This window comes from Dictyostelium purpureum (assembly GCF_000190715.1).
Source record: "Dictyostelium purpureum unplaced genomic scaffold DICPUscaffold_233, whole genome shotgun sequence".
Taxonomy (NCBI): domain Eukaryota; phylum Evosea; class Eumycetozoa; order Dictyosteliales; family Dictyosteliaceae; genus Dictyostelium; species Dictyostelium purpureum.
The window spans coordinates 1-22,264 of record NW_003519569.1 but is presented as its reverse complement, the minus strand read 5'-3'; the positions used below and the strand labels follow the sequence as shown (position 1 = coordinate 22,264).

The 22,264-nt window shown below is 23.3% G+C and overlaps 8 protein-coding genes across 8 annotated transcripts; 3 read left to right on the top strand and 5 right to left on the bottom strand.

Moving 5' to 3' along the window:
• The first annotated feature begins 488 nt into the window (after positions 1–488).
• On the top strand, positions 489–3,059 carry DICPUDRAFT_98758 (uncharacterized protein). The gene is made up of 4 exons (XM_003290604.1): positions 489–805; positions 925–1,178; positions 1,263–1,596; positions 1,667–3,059. Exons 1-4 carry the CDS (start codon positions 749–751, stop codon positions 2,924–2,926), a joined length of 1,905 nt encoding a protein of 634 aa, XP_003290652.1. The 5' UTR covers positions 489–748; the 3' UTR covers positions 2,927–3,059.
• A 765-nt stretch (positions 3,060–3,824) lies between these two features.
• Positions 3,825–6,030, top strand: DICPUDRAFT_98757 (uncharacterized protein). The gene has a single exon (XM_003290603.1). It carries the CDS (start codon positions 3,900–3,902, stop codon positions 5,982–5,984), a length of 2,085 nt encoding a protein of 694 aa, XP_003290651.1. The 5' UTR covers positions 3,825–3,899; the 3' UTR covers positions 5,985–6,030.
• A 65-nt stretch (positions 6,031–6,095) lies between these two features.
• On the bottom strand, positions 6,096–8,744 carry DICPUDRAFT_37728 (uncharacterized protein; the record flags this gene model as incomplete). Its single annotated transcript, XM_003290595.1, has 1 exon — positions 6,096–8,744. One exon carries the CDS (start codon positions 8,742–8,744, stop codon positions 6,096–6,098), a length of 2,649 nt encoding a protein of 882 aa, XP_003290643.1.
• Positions 8,745–9,473: 729 nt separating this feature from the next.
• Positions 9,474–10,399, bottom strand: arl1 (uncharacterized protein; the record flags this gene model as incomplete). The annotated part of the gene is made up of 4 exons (XM_003290594.1): positions 9,474–9,507; positions 9,651–10,023; positions 10,160–10,297; positions 10,396–10,399. The coding sequence occupies 4 exons, from the start codon at positions 10,397–10,399 to the stop codon at positions 9,474–9,476; spliced, it is 549 nt and encodes a 182-aa protein (XP_003290642.1).
• A 403-nt stretch (positions 10,400–10,802) lies between these two features.
• DICPUDRAFT_56832 (uncharacterized protein) lies at positions 10,803–12,086 on the bottom strand. The gene is made up of 3 exons (XM_003290593.1): positions 11,890–12,086; positions 11,613–11,821; positions 10,803–11,539 (listed from the first exon to the last, which is right to left on the bottom strand). Exons 1-3 carry the CDS (start codon positions 12,071–12,073, stop codon positions 10,847–10,849), a joined length of 1,086 nt encoding a protein of 361 aa, XP_003290641.1. The 5' UTR covers positions 12,074–12,086; the 3' UTR covers positions 10,803–10,846.
• Positions 12,087–12,561: 475 nt separating this feature from the next.
• On the bottom strand, positions 12,562–13,905 carry DICPUDRAFT_81366 (uncharacterized protein; the record flags this gene model as incomplete). Its single annotated transcript, XM_003290592.1, has 1 exon — positions 12,562–13,905. One exon carries the CDS (start codon positions 13,903–13,905, stop codon positions 12,562–12,564), a length of 1,344 nt encoding a protein of 447 aa, XP_003290640.1.
• A 920-nt stretch (positions 13,906–14,825) lies between these two features.
• DICPUDRAFT_49318 (uncharacterized protein) lies at positions 14,826–16,467 on the top strand. The gene is made up of 2 exons (XM_003290602.1): positions 14,826–16,103; positions 16,177–16,467. The coding sequence occupies exons 1-2, from the start codon at positions 15,100–15,102 to the stop codon at positions 16,313–16,315; spliced, it is 1,143 nt and encodes a 380-aa protein (XP_003290650.1). The 5' UTR covers positions 14,826–15,099; the 3' UTR covers positions 16,316–16,467.
• A 465-nt stretch (positions 16,468–16,932) lies between these two features.
• Positions 16,933–17,904, bottom strand: DICPUDRAFT_8073 (uncharacterized protein; the record flags this gene model as incomplete). The annotated part of the gene is made up of 1 exon (XM_003290591.1): positions 16,933–17,904. A coding segment is annotated over one exon (972 nt), but the record flags the coding sequence as incomplete, so codon positions are not given.
• Between the last annotated feature and the right edge of the window lie 4,360 nt (positions 17,905–22,264).

The window sequence follows — 22,264 nt, the reverse complement described above, 5'->3', positions numbered from 1 at the left end:
TATTTTATATATTAATACCACACCCCATAATTTTTGCTCAGGATAGAATGGGTGTGTTTAGTAAAGATATAATAAAAAATTTTATTCGTTAAATTTTTAAAAAGAGTATATAATGTGTGTGTGTGTATGTTTTATCTAATTTGGTGTGTATCTTTATTTAGAAAAAAAAAAAAAAAAAAAAAAGTGTGTTTTGTTGTCTGTGTATTTTGTGTTTTTGTGTAAAAATTCAATTTTGATGAAAAAAAAAAAAAAAAAGGAAAAAGAATAAAAAAAATAAAATGAAAAAGAAAATATTATTTAATATTTAAAATATATAATATAATCTTTTTATATATTCAAAATAAAATATCTTTGTTGTAATTTATTTTATTTTTCAATTTTATATATTACATATAAAATTTTTTTTTTTTTTTTTTTTTTTTTAATTTTTTGATTTTTTAATTTTTTAATTTTTTTTTTAATTTATTTTTTTATTTTATTATAATTTAAATAACCAATATTAGTTTTTAAAAAATAATTTTATTTTAAATAAATTTAGTTTTATATTCGGTTAACCGAAGCAACTCTCCAATAGTTTTAATATAAATATCAAATAGTTTTTTTTTTCCCAAGAGTTTAGGTAGTTTAGTAATTAGGAAAAACAAATAGAAATAAGAAAAAAGATATTAGGTATAAATAGCAATAATTTAAATAAACAAATATATAACAAGTAATACAACAATAATAACAATAATAATAATAAGAAATAATGGACTCTGCGATTAGCAACTCCATCAAGACAGTCCTCAATTTAGGGTTTAAAATTGTAAATATCTATTTTTTAGTTTTTTAATAAAAATATTATTTTTATTTTTCAATTCCAATTTTTTTTTTTTTTTTTTTTAAAAAACTAACAATATTATAATTTTATAATTATTATTATAGGTATCATTTTGGTTTAAACTATGGTTACTACCAATTAATTCAATATTTGAATGGATACAAGAAAGAGTTAAACCCATAGTAGTTCCCCTTTTCACATTTTTACATACACATAAAACCAAACTATTAAAATATTCATTGCTTTCGATATTTTATTTGGGCTTTTTATTATTTGTAACTTTAATATCATACTATGCACTATATTCTACATTAGTACCAAAGGTTTCAACTGAAGAGCCATTATTTTTTGACTATAGGTATGTTCTATAAATATTATTTAATTTAAATTTGTTATGATTTAAACATATTAATTATAATTTTTTTTTTTTCAATAAAAATAGTTATAAATCAACTAAAAAAATTGTTGCAGATGTTCAAGCCTCAGTTGAGTTTCAAAAGAATAAACACTATAGTATTTTCTTAGAGTTAGAATTACCAGAATCACCAAAGAACCAAGATGTTGGGATGTTCATGGCTTGCATGGAAATTGATGACCATGATAAGTGGAATCCACAGAAAATTCATCATACTTGCAGACCTGCCATACTAAAATATTCCTCAGGTATCTTAAAATATATCAAATCATTTTTGATGTCCATTCCATATCTTTTTGGTTTCTATGAGGAAAAACAAACTGTAGTCTTATCAATGGGTGATAATTTTATTGCAAATAGAGTAATTATTTAAATTATAATAATAATAATAATAATAATTAATATTAATACTTTATTTCCTTTTATAATAGTATTACCAAACCATTTCAGCTCAAATTCAAATTAATAATCCAGAAATTCAAATTTATAAAGCATCATTAAAATTCTTAGCAAATTTAAAAGGTTTTGATTATTATTTGTATTATTATCCAATTACCTCGTTTATAGTTGGTTGCTCAATAATATATATTTCACTATTGTCCTCATCCATATTTTTCGTTGCATCACTATACCTATATAGACATTTCAACCAAAAAGAGCAAGAAGGAATTAAACCAATTGAGGACTCATCCGATGAAGAAATCGAACTTCATAATAGTTTGGTTGGTGAAGATTTAAATGATTTCAGTTCCTCTAGTTCATCAGCTGCTATTCCATCATCATCTGCAGATGCGGTATCATCCTCAAATATTCAAAGAAGAAATGCCGCAAACTATAAAAGAAAACCAATTTGGGAAATCGAAGATGATAATCCTATGTTTAATAAAGACAATAATAATAAAGACAATAACATAGGCAATAATATAAGCAGCACCAAACCAAACAATGAGGACTCATTAGGAATTTTTGCATCACCAAAAATGTCAAAAGATTCTAAATCTGTAGAAGACTCAAAGTTTTATAGAGAATTGGACGAGGCTTTTAATAATAAATTGAATAATCAAAAGAATTTTAATAATACTATAAACAACAATAACTATTCATGGGATCAAGAGCTAAAAGATATTGATTCATTGTTAGATGAAAAACAAAAACAACAAGAACAAAAATATAAACAAAAAAACAAAGATAAACCATCTACTACACCTTCATCTCCTTCATTAAAAAATAAACAACAACAACAACAAAAAAAAAATCAAGAATTTGATAGCAAAAATAATAACGAAGATATCCAAGCTCATTCACTTTTAATTTTATCAACCTCTGAAAATACAACACCAATACAACATTCATCAAACAAAGAGGAAGAAAAAGCACCAAACATTTCAATAGAGCAAACTATAACTAATAACATTAGCAATAATAACAATGATGATGATAATGATAAAAAGAATATTGAAAATGAAACAACAAATAATATTACTATCAATGATGACTCTCCTGTTAATATCTCTAGTCCATCAGATTCAGACAAAGAATGCGAAGAACACAAAGATGAAGAAACCAAAGAATCTGCTGAACAAGATGAAGAAGGTGAAGAAAGTGAAAAACCACCTGGAAACTCTGGATTTAGTGGTAATGATGAATGGGTTAAAGTCTTGGACTCCTCAATAAGAAAAAGAAAGAACTAGATGGAATAATAATATATTATTTTTCTTTCTATTGTTTTAATATATTAGTGATACATTAGCATAGATACATATATATTTATATATTGTCTTTTTATTTTTTTGTAAATTATTCTCAATAAATATAAATATTTTTAAAAGAAAAAAAAAAAGTTTTCAATTTGTGATACACACAAATAAATTACATTTCTTGGGACATCATGTGTGATCACGCATGAATCATAACTTTGAAAAATTTTTCAAAAGTTATACACAGTTCAAAAATTTGATCATAACTTGAATTCCAATAGAAACTTCAAGTAATGAAGGCAAGAGAGTAACCTGATTGTGGTAATGGTGATATAATTGTCACTAAATATATTTTAATAATTACTAAAGCTTTAACCTTTTTCCAAAACTAATCATTGAATCATTTTTCTTTTAGTTATGATCCAGACGAATAAAGATTTAAAATTTATAAAAATTGATAAAACAACAATAATAATAATAATAATAAAGATATTAATTATAAAATTTTTTTTAATTTTATATTTAATCCGAAACAATTAATCTTTCATTAACTTTCCAAATGAAAACATTTTAATTTTAAATTAATAATAATAATAATAAATAAAAATAGGTTTCTTTTTTGCAATTTATTTTTTTTATTTTTTTTTAATTTAAAATTTTTTTTTTTTTTTATTTTTAATTTTTTTTTTTATGTTTTTTTTTAATTTTTTATATTGTGTTAATTTGTATATAATTTATTTATCATTTCATTATTACTAAATAATTATTTTATAAATCTGTTTATTATTTATTTATTTATTTATTTATTTATTTATTTATTTTTTTATTTATTTTTATTTTTCATTTTCTTTATTAAATTTATTTTTAATTTTCCATTTTTTTTTTTTTTTTTAATTTTTTTTATTTTTTTTTTTTTATTATTTCTATTTTGTATTTTGTGTTATGAATAATAATAAATATTTGTAAAATGTCGAAAAATATTATTAATAATATACCACATGTATTATTAGAAAATATTTTAAGATTAAGTTTAAATTTCAGTAATAATAATAATTATAGTTATAATAATAATAACAATAACAATAATAACATAGATAATATAGATTATAATATTGACAATTTAGAAAATAAAGAGATTAATGACATTCATAACAACGATAGTGATAATGATGAAAATAATGATCAACAATACATATTAAATAAACAAATGAAAGAAAATGAAAGAATGGAATATATTTTCAAAAACTATTATAATATTTCAAATGTATGTCATCTATGGAAACATATTTCAAAATCAAACCTATTAATTTTAGAATTAAATCCATATATACTCTATAAATTAAAAAATCAAGGCTTCAACTTTATAAATAATATCGAAAACAACACAAACAACAATAATATTAATAATAAAAGCAATTTAAATAATCAATATGAGTTTCCTGTGAATAATTCCGAAAACTTTATCAAAGACTTTAGTATTCACGAATTCTTTAATATTTTAAAAAGATATAAATCTGTAGAAAATGTATATTTATCAAATTTTAATTTTATTTCAACAACCAATTTTAGTTCATTAAATAAATTTCCAAACCAACCACAGTTTAATTTCCTTAGAAAACAAAACTCAACACCAACAACCTCGTCTATTGCATCTATTGCAAGTACACCAATTACTTTATCATCTTCAAATCTACCATCTACATCATCAAATATTGGTTCTAAATCATTAGAAGCTATTTCAATTGCATCCACAGCACAACCAAACACGACATTCAACGGTATTAATAATAGATATTTATCAAACTCATCACTAATTGCAAGTAGATTATCAACTAAAGCCGCCCTTCTTTTAAGTAGAAATGATGATGACTATTCCAAAACTTTGACAGATTTAAAGAACTTTTATTCTTCATCAGCAGCTTTTTCATCTTTTTCATCTTTTTCATCTTTATCATCATTATCCAATTTTATACCCTCTTCTTCAACAAATAATAATAATAATAATAATAATTATGATAATAATAATAATTATAATAATGAAAAAGATAATTTAGATTTAACAGATTATAATGAAGAGAAATCAGAATTAAATACAACAAACACATTAAAATCAGGGTTTTTTTCATCAACATCAGCATTAGATAAATATAGACTAAATCAAATTCTTTATGAAAATACAATTAATAATATAACAAAATTAGAAATTAATCGTTGTTTAAATTTTAAATCCATTGAGTTTGTTAATTATTTTTTGAATTCAAAATATTTGCAACATTTAAGTATCAACGACTGCAATTTGAAGGATTGGGACTGCTCTGTAATATTTTTCACGATTAAAAGCTCCGAGTCTTTAACATCAATCGATCTATCTAGAAACCGTATACAAGAAGAAGCCGCCAAAACTATTTCAATGGTTTTAAAAGAAAACAAAACATTAAAACATCTTAGATTAGATCACAATAGAATTGGAAGTTCTGGTTTAACTTTTATATCCAATGCTCTACAAGAAAACTCCTCAACTACACTTCAAACATTTAGTGCTAAAAAGAATTCAATATATTTAGACGGTGCTCTCTCTTTACTCCAAACTCTTCATACCAATAGAACTCTAATATCAATCGACCTATCAAATAATAATTTCTCAAGTTCAGAACTTTTAAAAGCTTATTGTATGATTTATTTACAAAATCAAAATTTAGTTTTATCTCCGAATGTCCAATTAAAAGTTAATAATACAATATTTAATAAAAATGAAAATGATGACGATGATGATTTCATAAACAATAATAATAATAAAAAATTTAAAAATAATAATTATAATAATAATAATAATAATAATATAGTTAATGGAAACTATTACGAAACTACAGAATCAACCAGGACAACGATTATTAATAGTTACAATACCAATTTTAATAATAATAATTATAATATTAATATCAATAACAATAATAATATTAATAATAATAATAATAATAATATTGATAATTTAAATTTAAATGGAAATACATATAGGAAAAGAAATTTCGAAAAATTTAATATCGATTATTAATAAAACTTAAAAAATAAATTAAAATTTAATTTATTTATTATTTATTTTTATAAAATTACAAAAAACTTTTATTTTTTTTATTTTTTTAAAATTAAATAAATTTATATATTTTTATAAATCATTATATTCTTGTGGTGAACTTTCTTCTTTTGGTGAATCAAAACTACCACCTATATTAATATCATTTGAAATATTTCTTAAGGAATATTTTGAAGGATCACCAAGACGACCAAGACGATCACTTACTAGCGAAATAAATGGACCGATTAAAGTAGGTAAATATTCTAACTCTGGTTTCTTTAATTTCTTTTTCTTTTTGGTAATATCTTCACCCTCAACACTTTCTTTATCACTAATTTCTTTTTCCTCCTCTTCCTCTTCAGAATCAGAATCAGAATCGTCCAATGATAAGTTTTTAAGATCCTTTTCTATATTCTTCTTTGTAGCTTCTTTATTACCAACTTCCATTCTCCATTCACGGTAGTTAATGACTGAATCCAATTCTGCAATAATAAGTTTCTTGAGATTTGGTGAAAGTGGATCGAAAATTTGAGAGGTAACATCGACTTCCTCATCCTTTAAAAATTGCAATAAACCAAGTAACCAACAAACTGATAATGAGAGCAAACCTGTTTTAGTTTCTTCAGTAGAACCACCTTCATTTGTTGATGTAGATTCATATTCTATTTTATCATCAGCAACTACCAATTCATGGAGCAATTCATAAACTCTTTCCATTAAAGTTGTATTAACCTCTTCAAATAAAATTAATCTTTCAGCCATTGTAATATCTTGTTTCTTATCTTTTTTGAATTTCTTTTTAATTGTCTTTTTCTTTTCTTGATAGCTTTCTGGTGTTGTACCTAAAAATTCATTAATATCATTGGTGAATTTTGATAACAATGATTCTCTATTTGGTGATTCTGTTGGTGGTGAATCAATTGAAAACTCACTACTATTATTTTCTTGCAAGTTTTCTTTAGATGATTTTGATTTAAACCAACTTAGTGATTTTGAAATCAAACCTATTTTTTTTGGTTCCTCTTGTTGTGGTGGAGTTGCAGAGGCAGTGGTGTTGGTGGATGATGTATTTGTTGTTGTCGTTGTTGTTGTTGTGCTGGAACTACCATTAATTGGTTGGGTTGCTAATTTCTCTGAGGCTGATGCAACTTCAATTTCATCACTATCCTCTTCATCTAAATCTACAGTGTCAACCTCTTGATCATCTACTAAATTACCAGTTTCTGCGGCAACAATTAATTTTTTGATCACACGAGCTAACCTATCAAAATGATTACCAATATTTGCTTTACAGAATAATTTACCCAATGGTTCATATAAAACTGGTAGCAAGTCACGGATAATTTCAATCATTTCATCATGGCCTAAAATTTCAACAAAATCTTCTTTTTCTTTCTTTCTCTTTTCTAACTTTGCATATTCAAATAGTGATTTAAATTGTTCTTCATTTAACATTGAAATAATACTTGAATCGACTGGTGGACTACCTGGCCATTGATATTGAAGAATTGAAATTGCACTTGGCATCTCTTTATAAACATCTAAAGGTTTGCCTGTTGAATCTTGTAATTGATGGGTATTATATGCAAAACCTTTAACCTTTTGAATAACTTGCTTACGAATGGATGATTTGATGCCCACTAAATCTTCTTCAGCCTTCTTTAATGCCTTCTTTGAAATTCTTTCGGTTTTACCAGCCTCGACCATAACTGAACAAAGAGTTTGGATAAGATTTCTTGAACCAAATGGCTTTGCTAAAAACAATAGAATCATACCTTTTAAAAGTGTTACCGGGTTTGCAATTGAAAATGAAGCTTTGATGGCGGTAATTGGAGTAATCATATAGAGACGCTTAAGCTTTTGTACTTGTTTTGGATCCCTCATCTCTCTTTCCATCCACAATGATAAAATTTTGATAAGGATTTGTACAAATTCATTAAGATCTGGAGGTAAGTCATGAACAGATTTGGTGTGTAAAATTGTATTAAACAAATAACCAATACCATTTGTTGAAGAACCACCCTCTTGATTTTTTTGCTCGATGTTCATTACAATTATTTGAGTTACCTCTGTGAGACGCTTCTGTAAACGTAAAATAGTTTCATTTCTTTCGACATCAAATACATTATTCTTTCTTTTCTCCTCCTCCTTTTCATCCTCTTTATCCTCAAGTGTTTCCTGATCCTTTAGTTTCTTTGCCTTGTCTGGTTTATACTTTTCTAAACGTTCAATTTCCTCTTGATTAAAATCTTTGAATACTTTTAAAGTTTTATCTTTCTTTTTCTCTTTTGGTGTTCTAAGCGCAATATCAAAACATTTTACTACAAATTTTCTAAACTGGTCATTAGTTTCTTTTTTGGTTGCAATTTGACTTTGAATGATAATATGTGGTAATTTATCAATTAATTGTTGAAATCTAACCTTAGCTTGTTGTTTACTTGTTAATAATGGTATAGTAGTTAATTGTGTAAATAAAAATTTTAAAAATAAAGTTATTTGTAAATTGTGTGAATCTTGAAAATAAATTTTAACCTCCTCTTGAATTGAATATTTTAATAACTGTTGTTTTAAATATGACTCTTGATCATAAGTTAATTGAATTTTTTCATCAATATTAATTTCAATATTTGTTTTATTATCATTATTGGTAATATTAATATCATTACTATTATTTGTATTGTTATTATTGTTGCTATTATTATTGGTATTATCTATACTTTCAATATTATTATTTTCCATAGTACTGATACCATTGTTATTATTGTTATTATCTTCTTCCATTTTTTATATAGAAAAAGTTTAATTTTTAAAAAAAAAAAGAAAAAATTTTAAATAAAAATTATATATTAAAAGTAAAAACAAATAAATAAATATAATAATATAATAATATAATAAATAAATAAATAAATAAATAAATAAATAAATAAATAAATAAATAAATAAATAAAATGTGATATATAAATTATTTAAAAATTTTAAAATTTTTAAAGATAATTATATTATGAATGAAAAAAAAAATAATAAATTATTATTTATCTTGTGTGTAATGTTATTATTTTTTTATTAATAAATTTATTTTTATATTTTAAAATTTTAATTTTTTTTTTTTTTTTTTTAATTATTTTAAAAAAAAATTAAACGAAAAAAATAAAAAAAAAAAAAAAAAATTTTTAAATTGTGGTTTTTCAGGCATTTCATATAACTGATTTTGATTTTCTGACAAATGCACATGGTTTGCCCCCAGCTATTGAAAACAAATAATATGTTACATTCGAATAAAAAAAAAAAAAAAAAAAAAAAAAAAAGATTAAAAGATATATATTGTATTAATTATATTTGAGGAAATGTAGTTTAAAGAAAAATAAAATAAAATTTAGATTGTTTTTGTTTATACAAATAAATATGAAAAGTAATTTTTATTTTTTTTTATTTTAAAACTTATAAATATATAAAAAAGTAAAAAAATAATTAGCTTCCTCCTGAACTTATAACATTTACCAACCTAAATTAAAAAAAAAAAATTAATATTTTATAAACTTTAAAATATCTAAAAAAAAAAAATCTAGTATTGCACCATTTATTATTTAATAATAATAATAATAGTAATATAAGATAATTTGAAAACTAATAGTTTTTATTACATACCAATCTAAACCTTCATAAATTCCAACACCATTAATTGCACTAGTTTTACAAATTGCCCATTGTCTATTTTTTAATGATGATAGTTTTAAACCTTCGCTAACTTGGGCATCAGTTAGAGCACCTGGTAAATCCTGTTTGTTTGCGAAAACTAATAATGGGGTTGTACGTAATTCTTCCTCTGAAAGCATTGCCACTAATTCTTCATTTGCAATACCTAATCTATCAGGGTCTGATGAATCTACTACATAAATAATTGCATTTGTATTTGGATAATAACATCTCCAATAGGGACGTATCGCACTTTGCCCACCCAAATCCCATAGGAAAAATCGTATATTTTTATATGTTATTGATTCAACGTTAAATCCAATAGCTAAATTATAATGTGTTATTATTATAATAATAATAATAATATTAATATTATTTCTGTAATATTTGATGTAAAACCATAACTATCAATTTATTTTTATATATCCAAAACTATTGTTGCTATAATGATTTTTACTTACTAGGTATAGTGGTTAATACTTCACCACATTGAAGTTTATATAAAATTGTAGTTTTACCAGCGCTATCTAAACCTAAAATTAAAATTCTAACATCTTTATTACCAAATAGTTTGAAAAAAACTGAAGAGAATAAATTTCCTGATGTTATGTTATAATAAAAGAATTTTAGATTAATATAAATTTAAAATTAATTTTATTTGAAAAAATTTAAAATTAAAATTAAAAGACTATTTTACCCATTCTATATAGTTTTTATTTATATTTATATTTATTTATAGTAAAATTTTTGATTCTATTATTATTATTATATTTTTTATTAAATTATCAATTTGATTAATGGTATAATCCAAATTTATAATAAATTCGAATAGTTATTTATTTGTTTTATATAATAATCATTAAAAAAAAATTATAAAAAATAAAATTAAAAAAATAAAAAAATTGAAAAAAAATTTTAAAAAAAAAAAAAAAATAAAAATTAATAAAAAATAAAAATTATAAAAAAATAAAAAAATAAAAATTTTTCAGATATTAAATCTTAGATTTGCTCTAGTATTTTTAAACCATTTTATATAAATATACTCAATTATTAGTTTTATTACAAATTTGTCAATTTAAAAAAAAATAAAAAAAAAATAAAAGTGGATAACAAAAATAATTGTGGGTAAAGTTTATTTAGATAAAATTTTATTTTTTGATTGGATATGGATCAGAAGTTGAACCTAAAACATCCACAATATCACCAACATTAATTTCATAGCCATTTTGGTCTTGTTCATGGACAAACAAAACACCAAATAAGAGTTTTTGGTCAAATTCTCTGTAAGCTCTAAGGGTTCTAAGTGGTTCATCGTCATCGAATGGATTTAGAACACCTTTATTTGGATCAACAGTGGTAAGTTTACAACGTGGTGTATATTGAACTTTCTTTAAAAGTAATCCAGAAATACGGACTTGGGTCCATGTATCTTCTTCAAATGGTGTGCAGCTTGATAATAAAACATTTGGTCTAAAGTTGTAAACAGTGACTGGGTCTCTTTGTTGTTCGTTATTTTGCTTACGAGTGGCTACAATATGTTGATTTAAATCATCAATGGACGACTCTGAAACCATCATAACTTGGGATGTATCACAAAGTGCAAATTGATATTGTTCTCTTTGTTCCTCAGTTGCATTGTCAATGATATTATCAACATAGTCCTCTGGGATTCTTCTATGGTATTCTGATCCTGGTGCTACTCTTACTAAATGTAAATCGACACCTAAGAATTTGGTTAACCATTGGTGGGCTTCTTCTCCACAATCTACAACATTGACACTATCTTTCCAAATACCAACTTTTGTTGTTGGTTTGTTTGAAAGGTCTTCATTAACTTTAACCTGTTTTAAATAATGATAATTTAAATTTTAATAATATTTTTATTTCCTTTTTTTTATATTGTTTAATAATTACACGAATTTCTTTTTCACCTTCAGCACTAATTACTAAATACTCCTCACCATCCTCAGCTTTGTATAATGATGGATGAATAAGAGCCATTTTAGGATATTGACGTTGAGTAATGAATCTACCATTATTAATAATCATCCATCTTCTATCCAATTCGAAACCAAGTTTATCAATTTTTGCTGATTTAACTGAAATACCTCTACATGATTTAACTAGAGTTATGAACATCAATAAAATTAATAAATTTTTTAAATTTTTTTTTAATTATTTATCTACATACTTGGATAAATGAAAATTTCTTTAACTCTTATTGGGTGATCTCTTTGTTGTGATGGTGGAGAAATTTGGAAATTATTTGATTTACCTGTGAAATAATTATAAAATGTATATAAATTTGCTGCTAAAATACCTGCACCTACAAAATATTTAATGTTGGCTTGAACCCATTCGAAAAATGCTGACATTTTTATTTATTTTTAATATATATAATGTTGTTATAAAAAAAAAAAAAAAAAAAGAAAAAAAATATAAAAATATATTTTGATATGAAAAAAAAAAAATTAAAAAAAAAAAATTAAATTATTAAATTAAATTAAATATTTTTTTTTCCTTTGTCGCAAAAACCCACCCCTATGTAAAAAAAAAATTATCAAGTCATCAATTCTTTAAATAGACAAGAAAAAAATGGAGAAGATAAAATAGATGAAATTTTAATTCCATAGAACCAAAGAGAATCAGAAAAAAAGCAAAAAAAAAAAACAAAAAATAAAAAAAAAAAACTTTTAAATATCTTTTTTTTTTTTTTTTTTTTATAATTATATCAAACAAATGAATTTGTTTATTATCAATAATAAATTCGTTTTTTAAATCTAAAATAAATTTCTATTTTTTATTTTTTTTAAATAATTTATTTATTTGTTTATTTTTTAAATTATATTATATTATAATTTTATTAATTTGAAATTTCTTTGATTTTGTTTTTTTCTTCATCATCTTCGTCGTCATTTACATAAATATATGGTTGAGATAAAACACAAGATAAAATTAAAGTTAATGGTAAAGAGATTAAAGAAATAATATAAAGACGTTTTGGTGAGGTTTTTACAAAGAATGGTAAAGCTAATGAGGCACTACCTAAAGACATAACAGCTAAAGTAATTGGATGAACATTGAAATTGAATACATAATCGAAAATAAATGGAAGTGGAATACCAAAGAAAGCATGAGCTAATGAAACACGATCAACAAATTGTTTTGGATGAGTTACTGATAACATTTGATAACCTGCCATACGATATTGCTCTCTGAGTACTTGTGAGAGTGCTAAAAAGTGTGGAATTTGCCAAATATAAAGGAAAGAAGCCAATAACATACCAATGGCTTCGAATTGACCAGTTGCAGCTACTGAACCAATTAATGGTGGTATAGCACCGACAACAGCACCAACCCATGTATTTAATGGTGTAACTCTTTTTAAGTCGGTATACCAACAATATAAAAGAATATTGCATGCTGCTAAAGTACCAGGAATAAAGAGTGATGGAGTGATGGCCATTGTTCCAAAACCTAATGTTAAAAGGGCCATTGATCCAAGCCATGCTTTACCTCTATTAATAGAGCCTACAACTAATGGTCTATCTTTGGTACGTGGCATTTTTCTATCATGTTGAACCTCCATCTCTTGATTATGAATATTTGCTGAGCACGATGCAAAAAATGTGCCAACTGTAACCTGTGCTAAATGTATCCAATCGAATGAACCTACTGGACATGCGGCCACATAACCTGCAACTGCTGTTAAAGTAACATAAACTGTAATTGGGAATTTAATTAAAGTCATATATGGACCCCTTATATATTTCATTAATCCTTTTGGTTCTGGTTTTTGTGGAGTCTGGGTCTCTGGTGGTGGGTGATGTGGTGATTCATTATGATTTTCATTTATATTTGTTGTATTGGTTGTGGTAGAGTTTAAAATTGTAGTTGATCCATGATCCACATTATTATTTTGTTGTTGGGTGTTTGTAGAATTAGTAGGTGAGGATGCTATTGGGGAGTGGGTTGAATAAATTCTCTTAAAAACTAGATTATTATTACTATATTGTGTAAATGGGTTATTATCTATGATTTCCTTTAAAATAGTTTTATTATTGGCATTATTTGGATTTAGAAATGATTTTGATCTTAATGATGAATTGGAGCTATTATTGTTTGTAGAAAATTGTTGATATAAATATAGCTTTAAACCATGTGGCTTATTAATATAATTTACATTTCTATTTACAAAACTAATCATTTTCAAAATTTCTTTAATATTTAAAAAAAATTAAAAATATTTTTTAAAAAAAAAAAAAAGAAAAAACACACACAACAAACCCCCCTAATCAAAACTATAATTTATGATGATTATAATCTGATTTTAGGTTTTATGAAAAAGAAAAAAAAAATTTGTAATATGGCAAATGCTTTAAAAAAAATAAAAAAAATAAAAAATAAAAACTAAAAAATAAAAAAAAAATAAAATAAAAAAAAAATAAAATTTATAAAAAAAATAAAATTTTATTTTTTTTTTTTTAGAAATGATAATAATTATGTATAAACAAACAAAAAAAAAAACGTGTGCCAAAATGATTACCCACATTCACAACAAAAAAAAAACATGGGCATTAATTTAAAAATAACAACAACAATAACATCAACACTAAATTTAATTCAATAGCTATATCATCAAAATTAGAACACAACCCCCATTTTTTATTTTTTTATTTTTTAATTTTATGTGTTAATTGCTTCTTTATCTAATTATAAATTATAGTTTTTATTTGTGTGTGTGTATGTGTGTGTGAATGGGTTAGTGTTTTTTTTTTTTTTTTTTTCAAAAAATCAAAAATCAAAAATCAAAAAATCAATCATCTATAGATTCATCTTTTTACTATAATTTTTAAACTATTATTGAAAAAGCCTTGGCTCACATGCTTTTAAAAAAAAACTTAATTACTGTCCCCATAAAAAAAGTTAATAGTTTTTTTAACCTATCTCCCCATTCAAATTGAACTATTTCATAAAACACAATGGTAATGGGCATTATTTTTTTTTTTAAAAATATTATTATTTAAATTTTGTAAATTGATGGAGAAAATGTTTGATCATTTAATTTTAATTTTTATTAATAGAATTTTATTTCTTTCTATTAAATTAATATTAGTATAAAAAGTTCTCAGTTTTTTAAAAAAAAACTATTTATTTGTGTTGTTTTTTTTTTTTTTTTAAATTTTTTTCTTTAAATTTTTTATATTCAAACACACAAAAAAAAAAACCTATAAATTTAAAAAATATTTTTAAATCAATTTTTTTAGTAATATTATTATAAATAATATTTAGAAAGAGATAATAACTAATAATATAAATAAATAATAAAAATTAAATAATAATAATATTTGAATAAAAAATTTTGTAATTTTAAAATAAATAAATACTAAATAAAAAAAAAATGAAAAAAAAAAATAATTTAAATGGTATAAATAAAATTTCAAAAACAATTTTAAAAATTCTAAATAAAAAAAGAAAAAACAATTATAATCAAAGATTCTTTTCATTTTTAAATTTAAAAAAACCAATAAATGGAATATTAAATAGAAACAAATCAATAAGTATATATAATAATAGAGTAATTAATTTTAATAAAAATAATTGTTTTTCAAAAAAAATTAATTATAATTCTGATTTAAATCAAATAGAACAATCATGTGAAAATTATTTAAACAATAGTAATATTATTAATAATATCAGTAATAATAATAATAATAATAATAAAATTAAAAAATTTAAAATTGGTAAATTTTTAAATGAAAATAATTTAATCGATAGTATACCAAGTGGCACCACTCATTTATACTTTTCAACTTATTTTAACGAACCAATTACACCACATCAAATACCTGATTCAGTTATTTATATTGATTTTATTAACGAATGTCAATTTAATCAGCCTTTGGAGCCTGGTTGTTTTGGTCCAAATGTAAAGACCATAAAATTTGGTGATTATTTTAATCAACCATTACTACCAAATGTATTACAATATGGCTTAGAGGAGCTTGATTTAGGAACAACTTTTAATCAACCATTACACAAAGGCAGTATCCCAAATAGTGTTGTTAGTTTAACAATGGGCGAGTGCTATAATCATCAAATTAAACCTTCAGATATTCCATCATCAGTTATTTCACTTTACCTTTCAAATAGCTATAATCATCCATTGTTACCAGGATCTATCCCAGATGGTTGCGAGTTCTTGGTTTTCGGTGATGATTATAATCATCTTATTACACAAAACATAATTCCTTTATCAGTAAAAAAAATATTTTTAGGAATAAACTATAACCAACCATTACTCGATCAATCATTTCCTCAAGATGGATCCATCGAAAAGATTGTATTCAATAGATCATTCAATCAAATTATTAAACCAGGCCAAATACCACTATCAGTAAAAAAGTAATTAATTCAAATATTTATTTAATTATAAATTTTTTAATTTTATATTAATTCTTTTTATTTTTTTATATAGACTATATTTTGGTATTAACTTTGAAAAACCTTTAGAATTATATTCAATACCAACTACAACCCAAAAAATTTATTTCTCTTCAAATTATAGTCATCCATTATATTTATCTCCAAATCAAATTGTTTCTAAATTAGAATAATATTATATTTTTGCATTTTTTTTCATATATTTCACAAATGTTTTTTTCCTTTGTACAATTACACCATTTATTATCAAATCCAATCAATCATTTCTATTCTTCTAGAAATTATAATAATAATTTATTTATAAATTAAAATTATAAACAACTTTAAAAAAAAAAAAATAAAAAAAATAAAAAATAAAAAACATATTAAATTTAATAAATAATTAAAAATACATTTGGTTTATTAGTTTTTATTTGTAAAATAAATATTTAAAATTTTTATACAAAATTAGTTTTATTTAAAATTATTACTAGTATTATTTATATTATTATCTATATATTATTATTTAAGAGATTGCAGAAGTTTGTTGTTGTAATGGTGAAGAGGTTGAAAAGGTTACAGGTTTTCCTTGAGAACCACTTGTTACTAAAATATTATTTGAATTTGGAGGACTTGAAGAGTTTATAATATTTGATGAGGTTGGAGTATTACTATTACTTGTACTTGCACCATTATTACTTGTACTGGTTGTATTTGGTAACAAACCATTTGGAGGATTACCAGAGATAGTTTGCTTTCTTGTTTGAATTGGTTTATTTGGTACCTTACCACGACCTCTAATTGTTTCAGCTTTTTTCTTATGAAGTTGTTCAAAATTTGGATTACTATGTATATTACTTTTGATTGATTGTACCCAACTTTCCATTTCAGCCATATTAGCAGCAGAGATAAAGTAAGCGGCATGATTGGCTTGAACCAATGTACCATCAGAATTTAATTTACAAGCTTTCATTTGCTCTTGTGAGGAATGAAGCATAAAACAAAACTTCTTTTGTAGAACCACTGTTACAACAACATTCTCCAAAGGAATAATACCACATGGTTCTTGATCTTGAGGTGTCTTATAATAAAGTAAACAATTTGCTGTCAATATGAACCAACGTTTCTTCCAAGTTTTAATTCTACCACCTTGTTTAGTGAGCCAACCTTTCTTTTCGACATGTTGATTGGATGAACCATCACGTTCCATTTTAATTTCGTTTGTAACAATTTTATCGTAAACTGATTCCATAAAGTCGGCTGGTAAATCGTCACCATTATTAATACCACTATTATTACGAAGAAACTCTTGTTTGGTCATCTTCTTTTTAATGTTTGGATTATGGGCATCGGTATTTAACATGATAACAGAGAAAGCTAAAACATAAACTGCTTCACTATTTACAAATACTTTATTATCTGGGTTGTGATTGAAAAATTGTTGAGCAAACTTCTCCATCATTCTATCAATCTTTTGAGCTTCACCTGGCAATCTGAAATGCATCAAGAATTTACGAAGGGCAATATCAAAGTCTAATCCAGCAAAATCCAATTGATCGACAAAAGAATGAAGAACTTGAAGGTTAAAATCATCACCATCACCTAAATATTCACCAATTGCTTGTTTTGAAAGTTCTGGATGAGTTAAAAGGAAATGAGCAATATCTTTTGGTGTTTTTTCAGAGAGACCATTAGAGACAATAAACTCGACACCTTTCTTTGGATGGGTATTAAAGTTTGCAATTGCAGTTTTAACGAGTAATCTTCTTTGTTTTTCTTGTTGTAAAAGCTCCAAATCTTCTCTTTGTTGTTGCTCTATTGCTAATTGAAGCTCTTCAGCTTCGTGGTTACTAGATTCACGTTTATTTACAATTTGTTGAATTTCTTCGTGGCTGGATGTACCAAACATTTTAGAGAAATCAACACTTGAACGGGTACTAACTAAATTAAGATCTGCACCAGCTCTAATTAAAACACGAGCAACATCACTATGGTTTTTTTTAATGGCATAGACAAGTGGAGTTTTACCGGCACAGTTTTTAGCATCGATTTTAGCTTTACATGATATTAAAATATCGACTGTATCTCTAGCACCTGCAGCACTAGCTAAATGGAGGGGTGTTGATTGATGAGTATCCATTACATCGACATTGGCACTTTTCTTTAATAAAATTTTAACACAATCGGAATGTCCATTATAAGCAGCATTATGAAGTGGTGTGCCACCTTGGTTATCTTTAATTTCTAATTCTGCACCACTTCTAATTAGGGTTTGGAGACATTTGGCTCTACCGTTGAAAGCAGCTTTATGTAATGGAGTAGCACCTTGATTATCTAAAGAAATGATTGAAGCACCTTTATCAATTAAAAGCTTGGCACATGATGAATGACCATTGAATGAGGCTTTGTGTAATGGAGTGGCTCCCTCTTCATCTTTAATGTTAAGAGTAGCTTTATAACGAATTAATAATTCGACCATATCATATAAACCATTGAATGAGGCTAAATGAAGTGGAGTTGATTGACGACTATCTTTACAATCTATCATTTGTGGATCTAAAATTAAAAGATATTCACAAATATCTTTATGACCATTGAACGATGCTTTGTGTAATGGGGTTTCACCCATTTCATCTACCATATCGATTTTTGAACCCAATTCGACCAATCTCTTTAATAATGATAGGTTTCCATTGAAGCATGCATGATGGAGTGGTGTTACACCTTCTATATCAACACAATTTACATTTTCACCATTTCTAACTAATAATTCTACACATTCAATAAAACCTGCTGATGCTGCATTGTGAAGTGGTGATATACCATGAATATCTCTTGGATCGACCTTTGCACCTTTTTTTAATAATAATGATACACATGATGAATTACCGCTAAATGATGCTTGATGTAATGGGGTTATAAAATCCTGGGGAAAAATAAAAAATTAGATGTTATTCCTAAAGAATATACATTATTTTTAAACTATGTTTATATACTTACATTATCAACAGCATTAACTTTCGAATCAGCTTTAATTAACAACTCTATACAATGTGGATTACCACCAGCCGAGGCATGATGTAGTGGGGTTTCACCGTTTATAGTTGTAGCTTTTGGGTCAGCCTTATTATTTAATAAATATAAAACACATTCTGCAGAAGCAAATAAAGAGGATTTATGAAGTGGTGTACCATTTTTATCGTCTTTGGTATTAACATCTGCTCCACCTTTTTCTACCAATAGTTTGATGCACTCGATATGGCCTCTACTTGCGGCCCATTGTAAGGGTGTATTACCTGCAGAATCTTTATAATTGGCATTTGCTTTTTTATCTAATAAAAAATTAACACATGCTGCTGATCCACAAAATGCTGCATGGTGAAGTGGTGTTCTTTTTTCTGAATCTGTAGTATCAGCTGAAGTTGCTGAATTGTTTAAAAGATTTGAAAGTTTTTCAATGTCACCAATCGATGAATAATAGTGTACTGAAGGTCTAGTTGGTGCTGAATTTGAGGTAGCTTTATTATTACTATTATTATTATTTTGATTCATATTATTTATATTTTGTTGTCCATTTAAAGAATTTGATCCCATGTATTAATTTATTTATTATAGATATTATTTATTGCTATTGTTCTTTGGTTTTATCTTTTTTTTATCAATATTTAATTAATTAAATAATAAAAAAAGAAATGAATAAAAATTAAATTTAAAAAAAAAAAAAAAAAAAGTTTTAATATTACAAAATTTTATTTTATTATTACCTAAAAATAAATAAAAATAAATAAATTAATAAATTTAATAAATAATTTTTATGTATGTATGTATCATATATATTATTATATGTATATTTCAAAAAAAATAATAATATACAAAATAATTAAAATAAAAAAAAATTAACACACACAACACAAGCAAACAAAAAAAAAAAAAAAAAAGAAATTAATAAATAAAAAAAAAAAATAATACAAATATTGATTGGTATATTGAAATCTTGTATATTTGTGAATTCTATTATTATATTATATTGTTAGATTTATTATCATAATGTTAATAAATATCAACATATTAACAAATAACCTAAAAATCTTTTTTTTTTTTTTTTTTTTTTTTTTTTGATTTTTTTTTTTTAAAATTTTATTATTATTGCTATTAAAGTTTATAATCAAAATGATATATTAACAATAGCAAACAACAGCACAACAAACGATTAAAATATCTATGGTGGTTTGTGTATTTGTTAATCACACATAAACCAAATATGAAAGCCCCAAAAATTATATTTTTCTTTTATTATTATTATTTTTGATTATTATTACTTAATAAATATTATGTGTAACTATTATTTAGTATCTGATTAGATTGTAATTAATTATTAATCGAAAGAAAATTTATAACAACACAATAAGAATAACAATAAAACAAAATAAATAAACTATATTAACAATTATATACAACAGTCTCGTGTTTTTTTATTATACTTTTATGTCGTCGTACCTTATGTGACAATAATATACACAAAATTTTGAAATGAAGAAACAAAAAAAGGATATTATACAAATTATAAAAATATATTTTTAATAATAATAAATAAAGAAAATATATTTAAAAAAAATAAAAAATAAAAAAATAGATAAAAATATATATAAATGTTATTTAAAAAACTAATTGAGAGACAATGTGGTTGGTGTGGGTGTAGGTTTATGTATTTGTTATTGTCAATTTGTTTTTTTTTTTTTTTTTTTCTTTTTGTTAAAATGACATTAATATGCGACAAGTAAAAATATAACTGTTATATGAGCCTATTCTATCAACAATGTGTGTTTATTAAAAAAAATTTATTTTGGTATGAAAAAAAAAAAAATAAAAAAAAAAAAACAAAATTTATTACTGTGTGGGATCTGTTTATTATAACTATGTGGTGTCTAGATTTAAACTTACAAAACTATTAACTTTGTTGTTTTTCTTTTTTTTATATCTAATTATTTATCTATTATAATAGTTTATTTATAATCCTTTTTTTTTGATTATTAAATTTAATGTGAAAAAAAAAAAAAAAAAAAATAAAAAAATAAAAAAAAATAAAAATTTTTTTTTAAATTTTTTTTAAAAAAAAAAAATTTTATTTGATTAACGCACTTTTTATATATTGCTATGTTATTTTTTATTTATGATAACTTCACACACACACAAACAAAACCAACACAACACATGAATAATTAAATAGTTCATATAGACGAGATTAAAGCAAAGTTGTGGTTTTGTTATAATAAATAATCATAAAGTTCTATTTAAAGAGCTATTTTTTATAATAAATAAACCAAAAAAAAAACAAAAAAAAAAAAAAAAAAAAAAAAAAAAGATATTTTTAAATTTTATAACCAACCAATTAATTTTAAAATAAATATTTATATAAATAAAAAGAATGTTATAATATATAGAATAAATAAAAAGAAACATATAAAAGAAACAAGAGAAACTTTTTATAGAAAATAAAATATATATTAAAAAAATAAAAAAATAAAAAATAAATAATTTATAGTAAAATGGAAATATTTGCAAATTTACACAATGAATTTTATTAAACTAATTGGGGGAACAGATTAAGACAAATTTTTAATTTTATTCGTTAGCTATGGTATATATAGATATTTTATAATATACACTCAATCCTCTTCTTCAAAAATATTTATTATTTCTTATCAACAACAATAATAATAGTAGCCACAACTCCAACCAAAACTAATAAAAATACAACCAAACATGTAATAATTATGCAAAATAATCTTCCATTGCTTTTTTTTCTTTTCAAACTTTCTAAATCCTTAAATTAAAATAATAATTAATAAAATAATTTTTTTTAATATCTAAAAATAAACAAACAAATAAACAAATAAACAAACAAACAAATAAACAAAAAAACAAACAAACAAATAAACAAATAAAAAATAAAATAAAAAAAAAAAAAAGAATTAAAAATTTAAATACCTTTATTTCTTCTTTATTATTACTATTTTCTTTTTTATATATTTTATTTTTTTCATTTTCCATTTCTTTTTTATATAATAGTTAACTTTATTTATAATAAATTATCTATTTATTTTATTTATTTATCTCAAGGGTAATATTTAATTTAATATAAT